The sequence below is a fragment of the Benincasa hispida genome, chromosome 1 (genome assembly GCF_027475165.1).
Source record: "Benincasa hispida cultivar pf3 chromosome 1, pf3_genome.v1.1, whole genome shotgun sequence".
Taxonomy (NCBI): Eukaryota; Viridiplantae; Streptophyta; class Magnoliopsida; order Cucurbitales; family Cucurbitaceae; genus Benincasa; species Benincasa hispida.
Window position 1 is genome coordinate 2,242,547 of NC_143478.1, and position 17,911 is coordinate 2,260,457.

Genomic DNA, 17,911 nt, shown 5'->3' on the forward strand with positions numbered 1-17,911 from the left:
TGTCGATCATTTTATAAAAAGAGTGTGATCATAATGTCCCTGAATATAACCCTGTGTTTTCACAAAAGTTGTGAACCTGTCAAACTAGACCCTTGGAGACTGTTTCAATCCGTATAGTGACTTCCTCAATCTACACACCTTGTTTTTGAATTGACTCTTGAACCCAAGAGGGGGACTCATATAGACTTCCTCTTCAAGTTACCCATTCAAAAAAGCATTTTTAACATCAAGTTGGTGTAGAGGCCAATCTTTATTCACAACAACTGACAAGAGCACTCGGATAGTGTTAATTTTAGCCATAGGAGAAAAAAGTTACAGAATAATCTACTCCATATGTTTGAGTAAAGCCTCTTGCAACGAGTCTAGCCTTATACCGGTCAATCGTCCCATCTGACTTGTATTTTATAGTAAACACCCATTTACATCCAACTGTCTTGTGCCCTTCAGGCAAAGCCACTTGTTCCCACGTTCCATTCTTCTCGAGAGCTCTTATTTCTTCCATAACGGTAGACCGCCATTCTGGTTTTTTCATTGCAACACTTATGTCATTTGGAACCGCCTCAGTGTCCAAACTAGTAGTGAATGCTTTGAACTCGGATGCCAGATTACTATACATCATGTAACTATGCATAGGGTATTTAGTACATGAACGAGTGCCTTTCCTTAGAGCTATAGGAAGATCAAGCAATGCATCACGTCTTTCACCTCTCCAGGCTCCTCACCATGATCGACTATCTGTGTATCAGAAATTTCAGTAGTATCCTCCACATCATCATTAGCAAGAATCATTTTATTCTCTGCAGTTTCCCTTTCTGTCACTCTTTTAGTATTACTGCTTCCTTCTCCCTTGTCTTGCCTGTCTTCATCAGTCTCCATACATACATCAACATCATTAATTTCAAGAATATACGTACCTGGACCTGATGGCGGGTCTGACTCCTGCATTGGAGCCGACAGTTTTGGTTCGACAGGTGACATTGCTTCCTTCCTGAGATTCTTCCTATAGTAAGTTTTCCAAGGAACTTGGTTGGTAGGAAGGACCAGACTGTCATGCTCAGAACTAGGTTTAGACAGTTTGAATGGAAGCTGATTCTAAGGGAATAGCATAAGATGACCAGTTAGTCTCTTCATTCATGTTCTCCCCCTGAAGATGACTAACAGGGAAAAACGACTGATCCTCGAGGAAGGCGACATCCATGGAGACATAGTACTTACGAGATGACGGGTGATAGCACTTATATCCACGTTAATGGAGTGGATATCCAACAAAAACACACTTCTGAGCACGAGGAGTTAATTTTGTGCGGTTTGGACCATGGGAGTGAACAAAAACAACACAACCAAAAACCCGAAGAGGAACATCAGAGATCAATTGAGGAGTTGGAAAGGACACTTTAAACAATTCTAAAGGAGTATGAAGATTAAGAATACGAGAAGGCATCCGATTAATGAGATGGGCAGCAGTGAGAACTGCATCTTCCTATAGGTATGACGGAAGAGTGGCAGATAACATAAGAGACTGGGCTATTTCAACCAGATGACGATTTTTACGCTCAGCTACTCCATTTTGTTGCGGAGTGTATGCACACGATCTCTGGTGGACAATACCCTTAGAAACAAGAAAATCCCTGAAGGAGGTATTGAAAAATTCTCACCCATTATCACTTCGTAAAATCCCAATCTTTGTTTTAAACTGAGTTTCGACAGTTGTATAAAATTGTTGAAAAATAGATGACACTTCAGATTTGTCAGTAAGAAGGAAAACCCAGGTAAGGCGGGTGTGATCATCTATAAAAGTGACAAACCACCGTTTTCTAGTGGAAGTAGTAACTGGTGAGGAACCCCATACATCATTGTGAACAAGGGAAAAAGGACTCGAGGGTTTGTAAGGCTGAGACCGGAAAGAAACACGATTTTTCTCGGCACGAATACACATCACAATTTAAAGAAGAAGTATTAACATTGCGAAATAAATGCGGAAATAAATACTTCATATATTGAAAATTAGGATGTCCTAAACGGAAATGCCACAACATAAAGTCATTTTCAGAAGCAGAGAAATTTAAAGACATAAACCCAGTTTGATGATCATCTCTAGAGGAAGCTTCTTCAGAAAGGAAGTATAGTCCCCTATCGTGCCAGGCAGTGCCAATCGTCATCCTCGATTTCAGATCCTGAAATAAAACGGAATCAGGTGAGAAAATTGCCTTACACTTCAAATCTCTTGTTATTTTACTGACAGACAACAGATTATACGATATTTTAGGCACATGTAAGGTATCAAGTAGAATTAAACCGTCAAACGGAGAGATATGGCTTTTCCCCGCAACAGGGGCAAAAGACCCGTCTGTAATGCGAATACGCTCATTACCAACACTTGAGTTATATGACATAAACAATTCTGAAGAACTTGTAAGATGATCTGTGGCCCCTGAGTCCACAATCCATGGTTTTTTACCATTCATACTAATCAGGCCAAAGGAAGGGAAATTACCTGATTGTGCAATTGCACTCACCCCAACCGTACCCAAGTTGTGTTTACTGTCAATGGAAGATTGCTTCCGAGTCTGTTCATCTACTGAGTCACTTACCAGGGCACGACTAGTATTAGATTTGTCTCATGACTGTCGTCGCCTGCTGTTTGGGGGCTTCCCGTGCAATTTCCAATACTGATCCTTTGTGTGTCAGAGCTTTTTACAATGTTCACACACAGGTGGAGGTTTTTTATCGCCATCAGCACTGGACGACTTTGCAACAAAGGCAACTGCGTCAGTTGTAGGAATGGAATTATTCATAGCACACGATCGATCCTCTTCAAGCCGTATTTCGAAGCAGACTTCTCTAAGTGAAGGAGTCGGGTGTTGGCCCATTATTCGACTATGGACACCATCGAATTTAGGATTCAATCCAGCCAAGAACACGTAAACACGATCTGCCTTTTCGATTTTCAAGTATTGTGCCCCATCTTGTGCACAGTTCCAGACAATCTCTCGACACAAGTCCATTTTTTGCCATAGCATTGACAGTTTGTTAAAATAAGATGTAGCGTCCATGGATCCTTGTTTGCATTCATGGACCTGTTTGTGGAGCGTATATAGTCGAGAGGCATTCTGTCTTTTTGAGTACAAATCTTGCGCTGCCTCCCAGATATCCTTGGCGGTTGCAACATATAATAATGGTCTCTCTATTTGAGGCTCCATACTATTCACCAAAACCGAGCGTAACAGTGAGTCTTCTCCTTTCCAGATTCGTTTCTGTGGATCGTCAGGTGCTGGTTTTGGAATTTCCCCTGTCAGATACCCAAATTTGTGACACCCTTCCAGGGCCATTTGGATTGATTGGGACCAAGAGAAATAATTCTGGCCATTTAATTTTTCCCCTACAAGAAGTCCTGCAGAATTACCTATTGAACCAAATAAATAAGAAATATTCGGCAGAACAGGAAACGAGTTTACCGGGTTCTCTGAATAAATTGGTTGAACAGGATTGGGATTTGCGCCAAACATTGTATCCAAATTTGAAATCTGTTGTTGCAGATAAGCCAACCGTTGTCTCACATCGTCTGGGTAATGGGTCGAACCACAAGCGGCTGGAACCGGGTTTGCTACTTTCTGCTGAAACGACATCACCGGCTGGAAGGCAGTCGCCGGCTGGACGGAGGTCGAAGGCAACCTTGAAGAACCCAGCCGACCGGACAACTCGAGATGATCGCCGGTAGGCTGGCTCGCCGTTGGGTAGTAGATCGATGGCTGAAACCCACTCTGTCGGTCGAGCATGTTTGATGCGGACGGTCGATCGACTCCAGTAGTGAAGGTGTCAGACGCGCGGTCGATCTCCATTGTGTTCTTGTTTGGCATAGCTCGCTGGAAGTCGACCAGATCTGAGGCAAGCTGGCCGATCGGCGCGACCCCAACCAACGAAGATATCTGAGGCGGTGTGGCGGACTCCGATGGCACAAACGCCAACACCCTATCACCTGGAACAATCGGATTGGTATGTCTGCAGTCTACTCGTCCGTCGATCGAAACTTCTGTCTGATGCGGCGGCTCCCACGGACTCTCCATCGACTGCTTTTGGACGGTTGAAAGTAACCGCGGTAAGGCTGCTTGAAAACATTCTTTTACAGCCGCTTGAATCGCCGTCTTCATGTTAAAACTTGAATTTCCATATTCAGAAGATGACTGTGCTTGATTCTCTTCCATAGCGGTTGGGGTTTCGTCATCTCGCTCTGATACCATGTTAAAAGTAAAAGCGTAGAGAAGAGAATAACACACAGTTACGTGGAAACCTTAGTACAGGGAGAAAAACCACGATATAGAGACTTTTCTTATTATTTTTAATCTGATACACTGAATACACAGGGACACACTGTATAAATAGACAGTAATAAACCTTAGGGGTCTACGCAATTACATAAATGCCCCTAGGTTAATAACTCTATTTTCAACTGATATAAGTGCTATCACCCGTCCTCTCGTAAGTACTATGTCTCAATGGATGTCACCTTCCTCGAAGATCAGTCGTTTTTCCTTGTTAGTCATCTTCAGGGGGAGAACATGAGTGAAGAGACTAACTGGTCATCCTATGCTATTCCCTTAGAATCAACTTCCATTCAAACCTTGTCTAAACCTAGTTCTGAGCATGACAGTCTGGTCCTTTCTACCAACCAAGTTCCTTGGAAAACTTACTATAGGAAGAATCTCAGGAAGGAAACAGTGTCACCTGTCGAGCCAAAACTGCCGGCTCTAGTACATGAGTCTAACCTGCCATCAGATCTAGGTATGTCCATTCCTGAAATTAATGATGTTGATGTATGTATGGAGACTGATGAATGCAGGCAAGACAAGGGAGACAAAAGTAGTAATACTGAAAAAATGGCAGAAGGGGAGACAGTAGAGAATGAAATGATTCTTGCTAATGATGGTGTAGAAGAAGTCTCTGATACACAGATAGTTGATCATGGAGAGGAGCCTGGAGAGGTGAAAGAACATGATGCATCGCTTGATCTGCCTATAGCTCTGAGGAAAGGCACTCGTTTATGTACTAAATATCCTACGCATAGTTACATGACGTATAGTAATCTGGCAACCGAGTTCAAAGCATTCACTACTAGTTTGGACGCTGAGGCGGTTCCAAATGACATAAGTGTTGCAATGAAAAAACCAAAATGGTGGTCTGCTGTTATGGAAGAAATGAGAGCGCTCGAGAAGAATAGAACTTGGGAACAGGCAGCTTTGCCTGAAGGGCACAAGACAGTTGGATGTAAATGGATGTTTACTATAAAATACAAGTCAGATGGGATGATTGACCGGTACAAGGCTAGATTTGTTGCAAGAGGATTTACTCAGACCTATGAAGTAGATTATTCTAAAACTTTTTCTCCTGTAGCCAAACTTAACACTATCCGAGTGCTCTTGTCTGTTGCTGTAAATAAGGATTGGTCCCTAAACCAGCTTGATGTTAAAAATGCCTTTTTGAATGGGGAACTTGAAGAGGAAGTCTATATGAGTCCTCCTCCTGGGTTCGAGAGTCAATTAAAAAACAAGGTGTGTAGATTGAGGAAGTCGTTATACGGATTGAAACAGTCTCCAAGGGCCTGGTTTGATAGGTTCACAACCTTTGTAAAAGCACAGGGGTATGTTTAGGGGCATTCTGATCACACTCTTTTTATAAAAAGATCAACATCAGGGAAGATAGCTCTCTTATTGTCTATGTTGATGACATTGTTTTATCTGGGGATGATGAAGCAGAGATCATGAGATTCAAAATAGAGATGGCTCGAGAATTTGAAATTAAAGACCTCGGGAAGCTAAGATACTTTTTGGGAATGGAAGTGGCTCGCTCAAAAGAAGGTATATCAGTCTCTCAACAAAAATATACTCTGGACTTACTAAAGGAAACATGCATGACTGGGTGTAAACCTGTTGACACACCAGTAGAGTATAATGCGAAGCTCAGTGATAAGAATGATAGAGTTCCTGTTAATAAAGAAAGATGTCAATGATTAGTTGGGAAGTTGATCTACTTGTCTCACACAAGACCTGATATTTCTTATTCAGTAGGTGTTGTCAGTCAATTTATGCAAGCTCCATGTGAGGATCATATGACAGTAGTTGATCGTATCCTTCGATACTTGAAAGGAACCCCTGACAAAGGTCTAATGTTCATAAAGACCGAAAAACGATCTGTTGAAGCTTACACTGATTCTGACTGGGCAAGGTCTGTTGTTGATAGAAAATCAATGTCTGGGTACTGTACGTTTGTCTGGGGTAATCTTGTCACCTGGAGAAGTAAGAAACAAGGAGTTGTTGCTAGAAGTAGTGCTGAGGCTGAGTATAGGGCCATGAGTCTAGGGACTTGTGGAGAAATTTGGTTGAAGAAAGTACTATCAGATCTCCAGCAAGATAATGAGCTTCCGATAAAACTGTTTTGGGACAATAAAGCTGCCATCAATATTGCAAATAACCGGTTCAACACGATAGAACTAAACACGTAGAGATAGACAGACATTTCATTAAGGAGAGGTTGGACAGTGGAAACATATGCATCCCCTATATTCCTTCAAATCAACAAGTTGCTGATGTATTTACAAAAGGGTTACTGAGACAAAGCTTTGATTATTGTGTAAGCAAGTTGGGCCTTGTCGATATTTATGCTCCAGCTCGAGGGGGAGTGTTGAAAATATGGTTATTAACCTAGGGGCGTTTATGTAATTGTGTAGACCCCTAGGGTTTCCTACTGTCTATTTATACAGTGTGTCCCTATGTATTTAGTGTATCAGATTAAAAATAATAAGAAAAGTCTCTATATCGTGGTTTTTCTCCCCGTACTAGGGTTTCCACGTAATTGTGTGTTATTCTCTTCTCTACGCTTTTACTTTTAACAAAAGCCAGTGGCGCTAGGGTTCTTGATCGGCTGCTATTGAGGATGTATTTGCAGCAATCAAAGATACTCACCAACGGCGGTTTGAATGGATGTATTTGCAGCGATCGAAGATACTGGCCAACGGTGGTCTGAATGGCAGTGGCAGCGGTGGCAGTCAAAGGCTCCGTTAGTGGTTGTGGTGGAAGCGGTGTTGGTGCAGCACTAAGGTTATCTTGCACCGGTTGGTTTTTGCCGATGGCGGTTTGGGTTTTGTCACCATACTCTGATACCATTGTTAAGAGAGAGGAAAAGAGAAGGAGGAGACACAAGGTTTACGTGGAAAACCCTAGAACGGGGAGAAAAAACCACGATAGATAGTTTCCGTTTTATTAATTTTTCATCATGTGAGAGATACAAGAGGATTCTTATTTATAGGCTCCAACAAGCCTAAATACAAAAAAGGAAAGAAAAGATAGGGTAAAGTAAATAACTATAATATCTCCGAGACTATAAACAATCAACTAACTCCCTTATTTCCGACAATTTTTATCTTTCTCACTATGGTCTTCAGTCTGTTGATTTTTCTTTGTTGTGGGGTTTCCTTCTCATTGACTTTTCTCCCTTTCGTAGACACTGATGAAGAATTGAAGGAATGGAAAACCAAGTTTGAAGAAAGAATTGCTATTTTGGAGTCTAAGGTAAGCAAGTTGGAGAGGGAGATGAATGACATGGAGACAAAAAGTTCCTTTCTTAAGCAGACAATTAATGAATATATATGGGAGATTAGCAAGCTTCAAACAGAAGCTGAGGTCAGTCATCTTTGCCCAAAATTTTAACAATTTTGTCCCCGCTTTTTATCGCCAAAAAGGATGGGTATACATTGCCTTCAAATGTAGAAGGTGATGCCTCAGTACTTTTGAAACCAATATCTGCTATTGTTTAAACTTTTGACTCCAGGTGCACATGTCATTGAAGAATGAACGTGATTCTACTATTGAAGAACTTTTTGCAAGACATCATCTTGGTTCTGTGCCAAATGCTCCTTTCAGTGACGAAGTTGCATCTAACCTAACCAATAGGATAAAATCAAGACTAGTGGACCTTGACAAGGATATGCAAGATAAAAGGGTAACTTTCTTGCTTTCAATTGACTTTATATTATCTATGCTGGGGAATAGTTTAGTATAGAAACTGTTTGTATCTGTTTTTTTTCCCTCTCCTCAAAAGCCTTTTCTCGAGAACCAATATACTAAGGGAGATGGAATTGCAGCTTTCAAATGATGTTGAACTTAAGACAGCCTGGGATTGTTACATGGATGCAAATGATCGATGGAAAAATATCGAGGCCCAAAAACATGCTAAGGTGGACATTAAAGTAAGTATGAAATGATGTTGAAACTTCAAAAAAGAAAAAAATGTTTCAACTGTATGTTGTTTATTCTATTAACTGACCTTATGCAGAGAGGAATCATGAAAAGAATTGAAGAGAAGGAGAGCGAGCGTGATTCATTCGAACTTCAAATTTCTCATGTCGATCTTTCTCACATTGATGAAAGAGAAAAAAACATGGTAGGTAGTAGTTGTCCTACTTCATATTTTTTAAAAATTGGAGTTGCATAGTCTTTTTTGGAGGGGATGGAGATGATGCATATGGACATCATCTCTTGGTTATTGCAGCAAATTGAGGTTGAGAGAAAGACAAACCAGCTTGCTGAAAGAGAATTTGAATCAACAATACGTCAAAAGCAAAGTGATCTATATGGCATTGAGCAGAAAATTAAGGCTGTTAACAGAGAGAAGGACATAATGGCTGGTGACTCTGAGGACAGGGTAAAACTTGCTCTCAAGAAAGCGGAGTTAGATAATCATAAAAAGAAGCATAGAAAGATGTAAGTGAAATCTCTCTTTCTGGCTTATGTTTCATGGCATGTCAGCTTCTAACCAAGGGTAATGGTGAAAGTCTGAGGATGAAACCAAGTTGGAGTTTAAAAATTCAAATCTTGGACTAATTTTGTGGGATACTGTGAATCTCATACATTGCATGATTGTCAAAGTGTTATAGGCCAGTGGTATCACTATTTATAGCCCTGGTGAACATCGAGTGTTTGGGAGTTTCTGCATAAATAAGTTTTGTCAGCTTCAATTGCAGATATTTATGTTTTTTGCTTCTCTCTCAATACTTGTTTCTTCAGAATTGACGAGTACAAGGACAAAATTAGAGCAGTGCTGAAGGGGAGATTTCCTCCAGAGAAGGATTTGAAGAAAGAAATCACTCAAGCGCTCAGGTTCTTCTAGTTCTAGCCTAAATACCTTTCTGCTATCTATTTGAAGTATAATTCTAGTGTTGAATGCTTGCTGGGACCAATGCTATCACATACACAATATTTGTTGACAATTATTTTCTTTACCCCAACTGATGAACTGGTGTTACAAGAGAGCTATCAAACCTGTTAAGATAAAGAACAGTGGAACAATATAGACCGTATCTATAAATAAGGATCACGTGGGGCATGAAATTTGTTCCATTTCATATCTATCCCACTACATTCTATGTCATCGTTTTTGCTTGGAATGCATTTTATGAAGATAGTTTTCTTTACACATTGTTTACAGCTCGCGGATGGAGTTGCTATGTTGTAATGTGTCTATTGTTTTGTTGTGTTATACTTGGAAAGAATTATGTTCTTAATCTTGCATAAATATGTTACACACGCGCGCATTTAATTCTCTCTTGCAAACACATAATATCCATCTTGGTAGAATATTTAGGTTACATATAAATTGGAGGAATGGAAATATTAATCTCCTTTTTCTCTTATTAAATATGTGCAAATTAGGTCTTCTGATATAGGAGAAAGACCTTTTACAAATATGGAAAGAATAAAGACAATAAAGGAAAAATAAATATTCATATACAAATATAGAAATTCCAACACTCCCAAGCTAGTTTGAAGATGTCTTCCATAGTTAGCTTGTCAATGAATCTGTCAAATTGTTTCTTTGGAAGGTCTTTAGTTAGCACATCATTGTTCCTGCTTCAATTTTTTCTTTAATAAAATGCTTATCAACCTTTATATTTTGTTCTATCATTTAGAACTGGATTATGGGCAACAGAAATTGCAACTTTATTGTCACAATAAATCTATATAGGCATAGTCAAAGAAATCTTCAATTCTTCAAGTATCTTTTTGATCCATATGCCCTCACAAATTCCATGAGCCAAGGCTCTAAACTCTGCTTCAACACTATTTCTGGCCACCACATTTTGTTTTTTACTTTTCCAGGTAACCAAATTTCCTCCAACGAAGGAACAATAACCAGAGGTAGATCTTCTATCTGTAGTACTTCCAGCCTAATCTGCATTAGTGTAGACTTTTATTTGGAAGTGCTTATTCCTTTTGAATAGAATACCTTTTCCAGGAGACCCTTTCAAATATCTCAAAATTCTGTAGGCAGCTTCAAAATAAGTTGGTCTAGGAGCATGCATAAACTGACTAACCATGGTCACAACAAATACAATATTAGGATGTGTATGAGACAGATAAATTAATCTACCAACAAACCTCTAATATCGTTCCTTGTCCTTTATTTCTTCTGCTTTTGCTGCTAGAAGCTTTATATTAGGTTCAATAGGAGTTTTTGCAACCTTACAACCAAGCAAGCCTGTTTCTTTAAGCAAGTCAAGGACATACTTTCTTTGGTTAACAAAGTTCCCTTTCTTTGATCTTGCAAATTCCATGCCTAGAAAATATTTTAACGTTCCCAAATCCTTCATTTGAAATTCACGAGCCAGTTTTTTCTTGTGATAAGCTAAGCCTGCTTCATCACCACCTATGAGAATAATATCATCTACATAAACAATCAAAATTGAGATCTTATTATTCTCTGAATGTTTATAAAATAATGTATGATCTGCTTGACTTTGAAGAAATCCATAACTGGACATAACTTTTCCAAAACGCTCAAACCAAGCACTTGATGACTGTTTAAGACCATAGAGAGATTTTTTTTTTAATTTGAAAATTTTACTACAGCCAAGCTCCTTCTCAAAGCCTGGTGGTAAGCTCATAAAGACCTCTTCCTTAAGGTCACCATTCAGAAAAGCATTTTTCACGTCAAGTTGGTAAAGTGGCCAATCTAAATTAACTGTAAGAGACAAAAAGACTCTAATAGAGTTAATTTTTGCAACAAGGTCAAATGTTTCCTGAAAATCAATTCCATATGTCTTAATGAATCCTTTAGCTACCAGTTTGGCTTTGTATCTTTCAACACTACCATTAGCATGACACTTCATGGTAAACACCCATTCACACCCCACTGGTTTCTTATTCTTAGGTAAATCTATTGTTTTTCAAGTTCCATTTTGTTTTAGAGCATTCATCTCCTCCATAACTGCTAATTTCCAATTTGGATGATCTAAAGCCGCATGCATATTCTTTGGAACAAACAAGTCATCAATCATGGATGTGAAAGATCTAAAATTTTGATATGTCATAAAGTTTGCAATAGGAGATTTGGTACAACTTCGAATACCTTTTCTAAGGGAAATGGGAACATCAAGATCAGACACTACTGGAAATGTAATTTGAGTAGTTGAAGGAGTAGGAATAGAAGAAGAATTACCAGTTTCAGTCGTCGGGGTCTCAGATTGGTCTTGTTAAGGATCAACTATCTTATCTGGGTTCTTTTGATTGAATTTTCTTCTGGTATAAAACCTAAACTCAGGCACTTGATTAATATGATCATTTTGTAGTATTTCTCCCTCTGATTGAGAAGCTTTTACACTTGGCATCATAGAACTAGTAACATCTGAATAATTAGGACTGGGCAAAGGAATACAAACATCCTAAAAATTTTCTTCCAAATTTGGTTTTTCCCCCTGAAGAGAATTTTGGGGAAATAGGATTGATTTTCTAGAAAAGACACATCCATACTCACGAACAGTTTTTTTTATTAGAGGATCAAAACATTTATAACCTTTTTTATTTGAAGAGTAACCCAACAAAATGCATTTAACAACCCTATGATCACGTTTGGACCGGAATTGATCAGGTATGTGAACATAAGTAGTACACCAAAACTTTGAGGGGTAATTCTGAATATATGTGGGATATTAGAAATTCTTTTTTAAGGCAGTCGATGGGAGTCTTAAAATTCAAGATCTTATTTTTTCTGAATATATGTGGGATGTTAGATATTTTGGAACTTGCATATATGTGGGATGTTAGATATTTTGGAACTTGCATAGAAAACATTATAGTACATGCCACTTCAAGTAAATGCCTATTTTTTCTTTCAACAATCCCATTTTGTTGGGGAGTATCTCGACATGTAGACGGATGAATAATACCTTTCTTTCAAAAATTCGCCAAAAAACTCATTAAAGTACTCATTTCCATTATCAGGGTGTAAAATGCTGATTTTGGTTTGAAACTGTGTTTCAATCATATTGTAAAAATGTTTAAAAATGTCTTTCACCTCAGATTATTATTATTATTATTATTTTTGCATTAAATAAATCCAAGATAAACGAGTATGATCATCAATAAAAGTAACAAACCATTCTTTTCCACTGAGTCGTAATTTTAGGACCCCAAACATTGGTATGAATTAAATAAAAAGGTTTCGAAGTCTTGTAAGGTTTTGGAAAACATGTGGACCGATGATTTTTGGCGAAAATGCAACTTTCACAATCAAAAGATGAACAATCAATTCCCTTAAATAAATTTTCAAATATTTGAGATCAGAAAAACTGGGATACCCTAGTCTATGATGCCACGATATAATTTGTTCTTTAACAGAAAGGGAACTGATACTACTAAGATCTTGAGTTATTTTATTACTAAAAGAGCCTTCATCAAAGTAGTAGAGACCATCAAACATCCTAGCACTCCCAATCATCCTCTCCAAATCCTGATCCTGAAAAATGCAATGAAATTCAAAGAATGTAACACAACAATTAGAATCTTTGGAAAGTTTAGCAATGGATAAAAGATTACAGACTAATTTTGGAACATGTAAGACAGATTGGAGAGATATTTTCAGTCAATTTATTAGTTCTTTTTCCTGCAACAGAAGAAAAACTACCATCAACAATTCTAAATATAATGGAGAGTACAAATTAAAAGAAGAAGAAGAACTAGTCATGTGATCTGAAGCTCCGAAATCAATAATCCATGGAGATGAATTTCTACACGAGAATGTCTTGGACCTGTGTGAGTCAAGAAACATATGAATTATTAGATGAAAAATTGGTGGTTGGCAGTTGTAGTGTTTGATGAATTTGCTCTTGTAACATGGTAGAAGATTTAACAAATAGTAGAAATCCACCCAAAAAGAAAGAGTTTTAAAACCAAATCATAGAAGCAACCCAAACCAGTTTGAACCAAACCAGGAGTGAACCAAACCAGAATTTGAACCAACCAAAAAATAAATTTTGAACTAGACCATAGGTGAACCAAACCAAGACCAAGCTAGACCAAATGTTGAACCAATTGTTGGATTGGACCAAACCAAATCAGGAGTTAACCAAACCGGAAGGTGAACTGGGCCAGAACAAAAAAAAAAACTACAGACACGATCGTGAGCAGCTACTTCGACGGGAGATAATGCGAGCAGTAGAGGACAACATGATCGTCGACTCGACAACAGAGGGCAAGGCACCGACGACGATGGCGGAAGACACGGACGACAATTTCGAAGGTGGAAAATCAGTCGAACACAAAACTCACGTCGAACACGTCTTCTTCCACTGGCAGCGTAGCGACGCGTCAACACAACAAGGGGTGGTGCCTGTTTTAAGGTGGACCAGCTGCGGTGGCGGCTATTCCAAGATTGATCTATAGGTCCATTAGGTTCCCCTAGTGAAGTTATCTCGAGATTGTTCGAAGTTGAGTGTGTTGTTTCACTTGGCAGCTAGGGTTCCAATGATGGTGATAATTAGGTGACGGCTAGGGGTTTTTGGAGGGCCACTACGATTTTATTGATGAGGAAGAAAAGATGCGGCGACTAGGGTTTCATGGTAGTAGTGTTAGCGGCTAGGATTTTGTTTAATAGCCAAGATTTACCCGCTTTGATACCATATAGAAATTGGAGGAATAGAAATATTAATCTCCTTTTTCTCTTATTAAATATGTGCAGATTAGGTCTTCTTATATAGGAGAAAGACCTTTTACAAATATGGAAAGAATAAAGACAATAAAGGAAAAATAAATATTCATATACAATATAGAAATTTCAACAGGTTGTGCATTAAAGCATTGGCCAAATGTATTGCCTTAGATCTCAAGAATATAATATTTGTACTTGTGATTATCTATCATTTACTGGCTTGGTCTCGTTCCCCCTTCTTTTCTTTAGCTTCTCGATTTGGGATGTTTCACAAATTCAGTCTCAGGAGAATTTTAAACACCAATCATCGGCTAACTTCTCGTCTTGGGGGGATTATGTTAGCATAAAAAAGTTTATTTTGTTGGGATGATTCAATAGAATGAGCTTTATATTCTTTGCAACAGGCATTACCTTACCTTCCTTTCAAAGAGCAAGCTTAATCTTCTTTTCTCCTATCTCAGGGGTGTTGGCATGGAGTATGATGACCTAAATTCTAAATCTCGTGAAGCTGAGAAGGATGTGAATATGTTGCAGATGAAAATACAGGAAGTTAATTGCAACCTTTCCAGATATCAAAAGGAAATGGAGTGTGAGTTTTCCTTCTGGCCAGTATTTTAGGAATGATCCATTCTTAAATTTTCTCTCTTCATTTATATTTTTAGATGTTTGTTATTGAATTGTTGTTATGAGAATGGTTTTTCTACTTTTCTTTTTAGTTCATCCTTATTTTAAGGTTGTTTTCTTTTTATGTTGGTTTCAACATGTTTCTTGTTGATGTAAAGGGAATTAGGGAAATAATGGTTAATCATTTTTATTCTCTTATCTGGACTATTATTCATTTTCAGTTTTCTTATAGGATTTTATTCTCTATAAATAGGAGTTTCCTCTCATGTAGTCTTTACACTTTGATTGATAATTAAAACTCATAAACTTGATTCTTGGAGGATTAAATCCTTAAGGCTACTTAGGCTACTTCATGAATATTTGAGCAACGCATCAAAGTAACCTGATAAAAGATAGTCCAAGTGTCTAATATTTGAAGAAAAAGACTCCCTTAAAGATGGCTTTTAAATTTACAGTTCTATGAATTAGAATTTTCAGCAAGTATTTGTGTTGCCTTTAGCATCACACACACACAACACCGCCCCCCCCACCCCCGCGCTTCCTCAATCTCACTAAATACCACCATTTTTGTCTATATAAGATTGTTTGATTGCAAACGTCATTTCCATCATTTGTTTCGGTGCAGCAAGAAAGAGATTTGTTGAATCCAAACTTCAGTCCTTGGATCCACACTCTTTTAGTGTTGATTTGTATCTCAAGGCCCTGGAAGGGGCTAAGGAGAAAAAAGATGTGCAGAAAAGGTTAAACTTCACGATGCTGCCATTTTGAGATTTTAATTTAATTTACCTTTTCTTTCCAATGATGATTCATAAGGTTTTTGGTGCATTATCTGCAGCAAGTACAATATTGCAGATGGTATGCGTCAAATGTTTGATCCATTTGAAAGAGTTGCCCGTGCTCATCATGTTTGCCCTTGTTGTGAGCGCCCCTTCACAGCAGAAGAAGAAGATGAATTTGTTAAAAAGGTCGAAATGCTGTTTCATTCAAACCCTCGATTATTTTTTCCACCTGATGCTCTTATGCTTTTCCTGCACATTTTTCCTATGATTTATTCTGCTCTGTCTTTAAGTACTTGTTCTTCTTTTTTCTTTTCTTTTCTTCTTTTTTTATTTATTTATTTATTTTTTTTATTTTTATGAAAAACATGTAACATAATTTCATTGATAGTATGAAATTACAAAAGGGCAAAAGATGCCGTGAGAAGTTACATGATGCTATTCCAATGTGTAATGAGAGAAGTAAGGTCGTAATCACAAAAGAGAGGGGTGAGTTTACACCAAGTTAAAGATGTATACAAAAGGTGATCAAAGAATTGAGGAAAATCCTTCATTTGTTTTTCAAATATGCGATGGTTATGTTCACTCCAAACAAGTCAAAAGAAGGCTTTGATGATGAAGGTCCATAGAATTGCTTTCTCATTCTTGAAGGGATGACCTATGAGCGTCAGATTCAAGAGAGTGGTTGGGTTGACGGGAAACACTATAGGATAATTGAGGTATGTGAGGATTTTCCCCCAAAAATCACCAGCAAAATCACAAAATACCAACATGCGCATAATGGTTTCACAGCTACGTGGCAAAGAACACACCAGTTAGGAGCAAACACGATCCATGGGCCGTTTTGATAAGGACGTCGGCTGTATTGATGTTTCCATGGCTGACTTCCCATTAAAAAAGCGGGACATTTTTTGGGATAAGGCCTTTCCAAATATTTTTATAAAGGGCAACGTTCATATCATTACCATTTGATGCAAGATGAGTTGAGAGAGATTTTGTGGTGAACTTGCCAAATTTATCCAGGGTCCATTTCCACGAATCCTTTACTATATGGCTGTTTGGTGGCGCAAGAAGAGTGGAGATCAGACCATTCAATAAGCTCACTATCAATGAGGTTTCTTTTAAGACCAAGGTCCCACGCTTCATAGCTATTGTTCCAGCATTGGGCTATTGTAGCCTATTTTTTCATTGAGAGAGCATAAAGTCTAGGAAAGGCGTCCTGGAGTGGTGTGGGGCCAACCTAAGTAACATTCCAAAAAGATGTACATTCCCTGTTGCCAACAATGTGAATTATATTATTGTGAATGAGATCGGTCTGCCTAGCAATGTACTTCCATGGACTTTTAGCCAATTGGAGCCAGCTGCTTTGTGGATGAAAGGGGAGGCCATATTTAGCATTGATTAGGATTTTCCAAAGGGCATCTTCCTCAATGTGATATCTCGAAATCCACTTGGCTATGAGACTCTTGTTTCTCTTTTTCAGATCAATTAAACTGAGGCCTATTTCAGTAGTGGGGAGTTATACCTTTTGCCAATTGATTGAGTGAACACCTCTTGTCTTCGAGTCCATTCTGAAGGAACTTTTTGTGCATCTTATCAATTTGTTCGGAAACTTTGGAGGGGATTTTGAAAAGAGAGAGGTAATAAGTAGGTAGGTTGCTAAGATTGGCTTGTAAAAGAGTGAGATGACCACCTTTGGAGATATATTTACCACGGCAACCATTAAGATGCATCGCAATCTTTTCAATGATAGGTTCCCAGAATGGAATAGAGAATGATTTGTTGTTGAGGGGTAAGCCAAGGTATGTCAAGGGCCAAGTGCCAACCTTGCAAGCTAAAGATGATGCCAAAGAATTAATAGCTCCCTCCTCAATATTAACACCTAAGAATTCAGATTTCGCGTGGTTTATACAGTGACTAGAAATTTGTTCAAATGACTGAATAATCTCAAATAGATTGACAAGCTTCTTGTTTTCCGATGAAGAGAATAAGATGGTATCATCAGCAAACTGCAAATGACTAATTTGTATGCCAGAGTTTCTGACAATAAAACCTTCAGTATGACCATTGTCTAACCCTTTTAGAAGCATACGACGCAGACAATCAACTACTAACTTGAATAAGAATAGATAAAGGGAATCCCCCTGTCTAAGGTCACGAGTAGCTTTGCCCTTAGGCTTTCCATTGATGATAATGGAGAAGTTTGCAGTTGAAAGGCAGCCCATAATCCATCTTCTCCATACCGAACCAAATCCTTTGGCTTTCATAATCTCATCCAAAAATTTCCAATCAACCATATTGAAGGCCTTTTCAATATCAAGTTTGATCACTACTTTTCTTTTAATGTTGGAGTAGAGGTCAATAAGTTCATTTGCTATCAAAGAGGCATCAGTGATCTATCTTCCCTCCACGAAAGCAAATTGATTCTTGGAGATTGTATGAGGGAGAACCTTCTTCAAATGTTTAGATGGGACCCTGACAATAACTTTGTATAAGCAAGTGGTAAGGCTTATCGGCCTGTAGTCTCCAACTTTCCT

General features: G+C 38.4%; 1 protein-coding gene across 3 annotated transcripts in view; it reads left to right on the forward strand.

Moving 5' to 3' along the window:
- RAD50 (DNA repair-recombination protein (RAD50)) overlaps positions 1 to 17,911 on the forward strand; it is a 43,522-nt gene that overhangs the window by 13,825 nt on the left and 11,786 nt on the right. For all 3 annotated transcript variants that reach the window (XM_039035871.2, XM_039035877.2, XM_039035886.2), the window contains exons 7-15: positions 7,495 to 7,673; positions 7,822 to 7,992; positions 8,135 to 8,239; positions 8,326 to 8,433; positions 8,542 to 8,753; positions 9,057 to 9,149; positions 14,436 to 14,563; positions 15,224 to 15,338; positions 15,434 to 15,563. In XM_039035871.2, the coding sequence (XP_038891799.1) occupies positions 7,495 to 7,673; positions 7,822 to 7,992; positions 8,135 to 8,239; positions 8,326 to 8,433; positions 8,542 to 8,753; positions 9,057 to 9,149; positions 14,436 to 14,563; positions 15,224 to 15,338; positions 15,434 to 15,563 (1,241 nt within the window). The remainder of the gene's footprint in view (positions 1 to 7,494; positions 7,674 to 7,821; positions 7,993 to 8,134; positions 8,240 to 8,325; positions 8,434 to 8,541; positions 8,754 to 9,056; positions 9,150 to 14,435; positions 14,564 to 15,223; positions 15,339 to 15,433; positions 15,564 to 17,911) is intronic.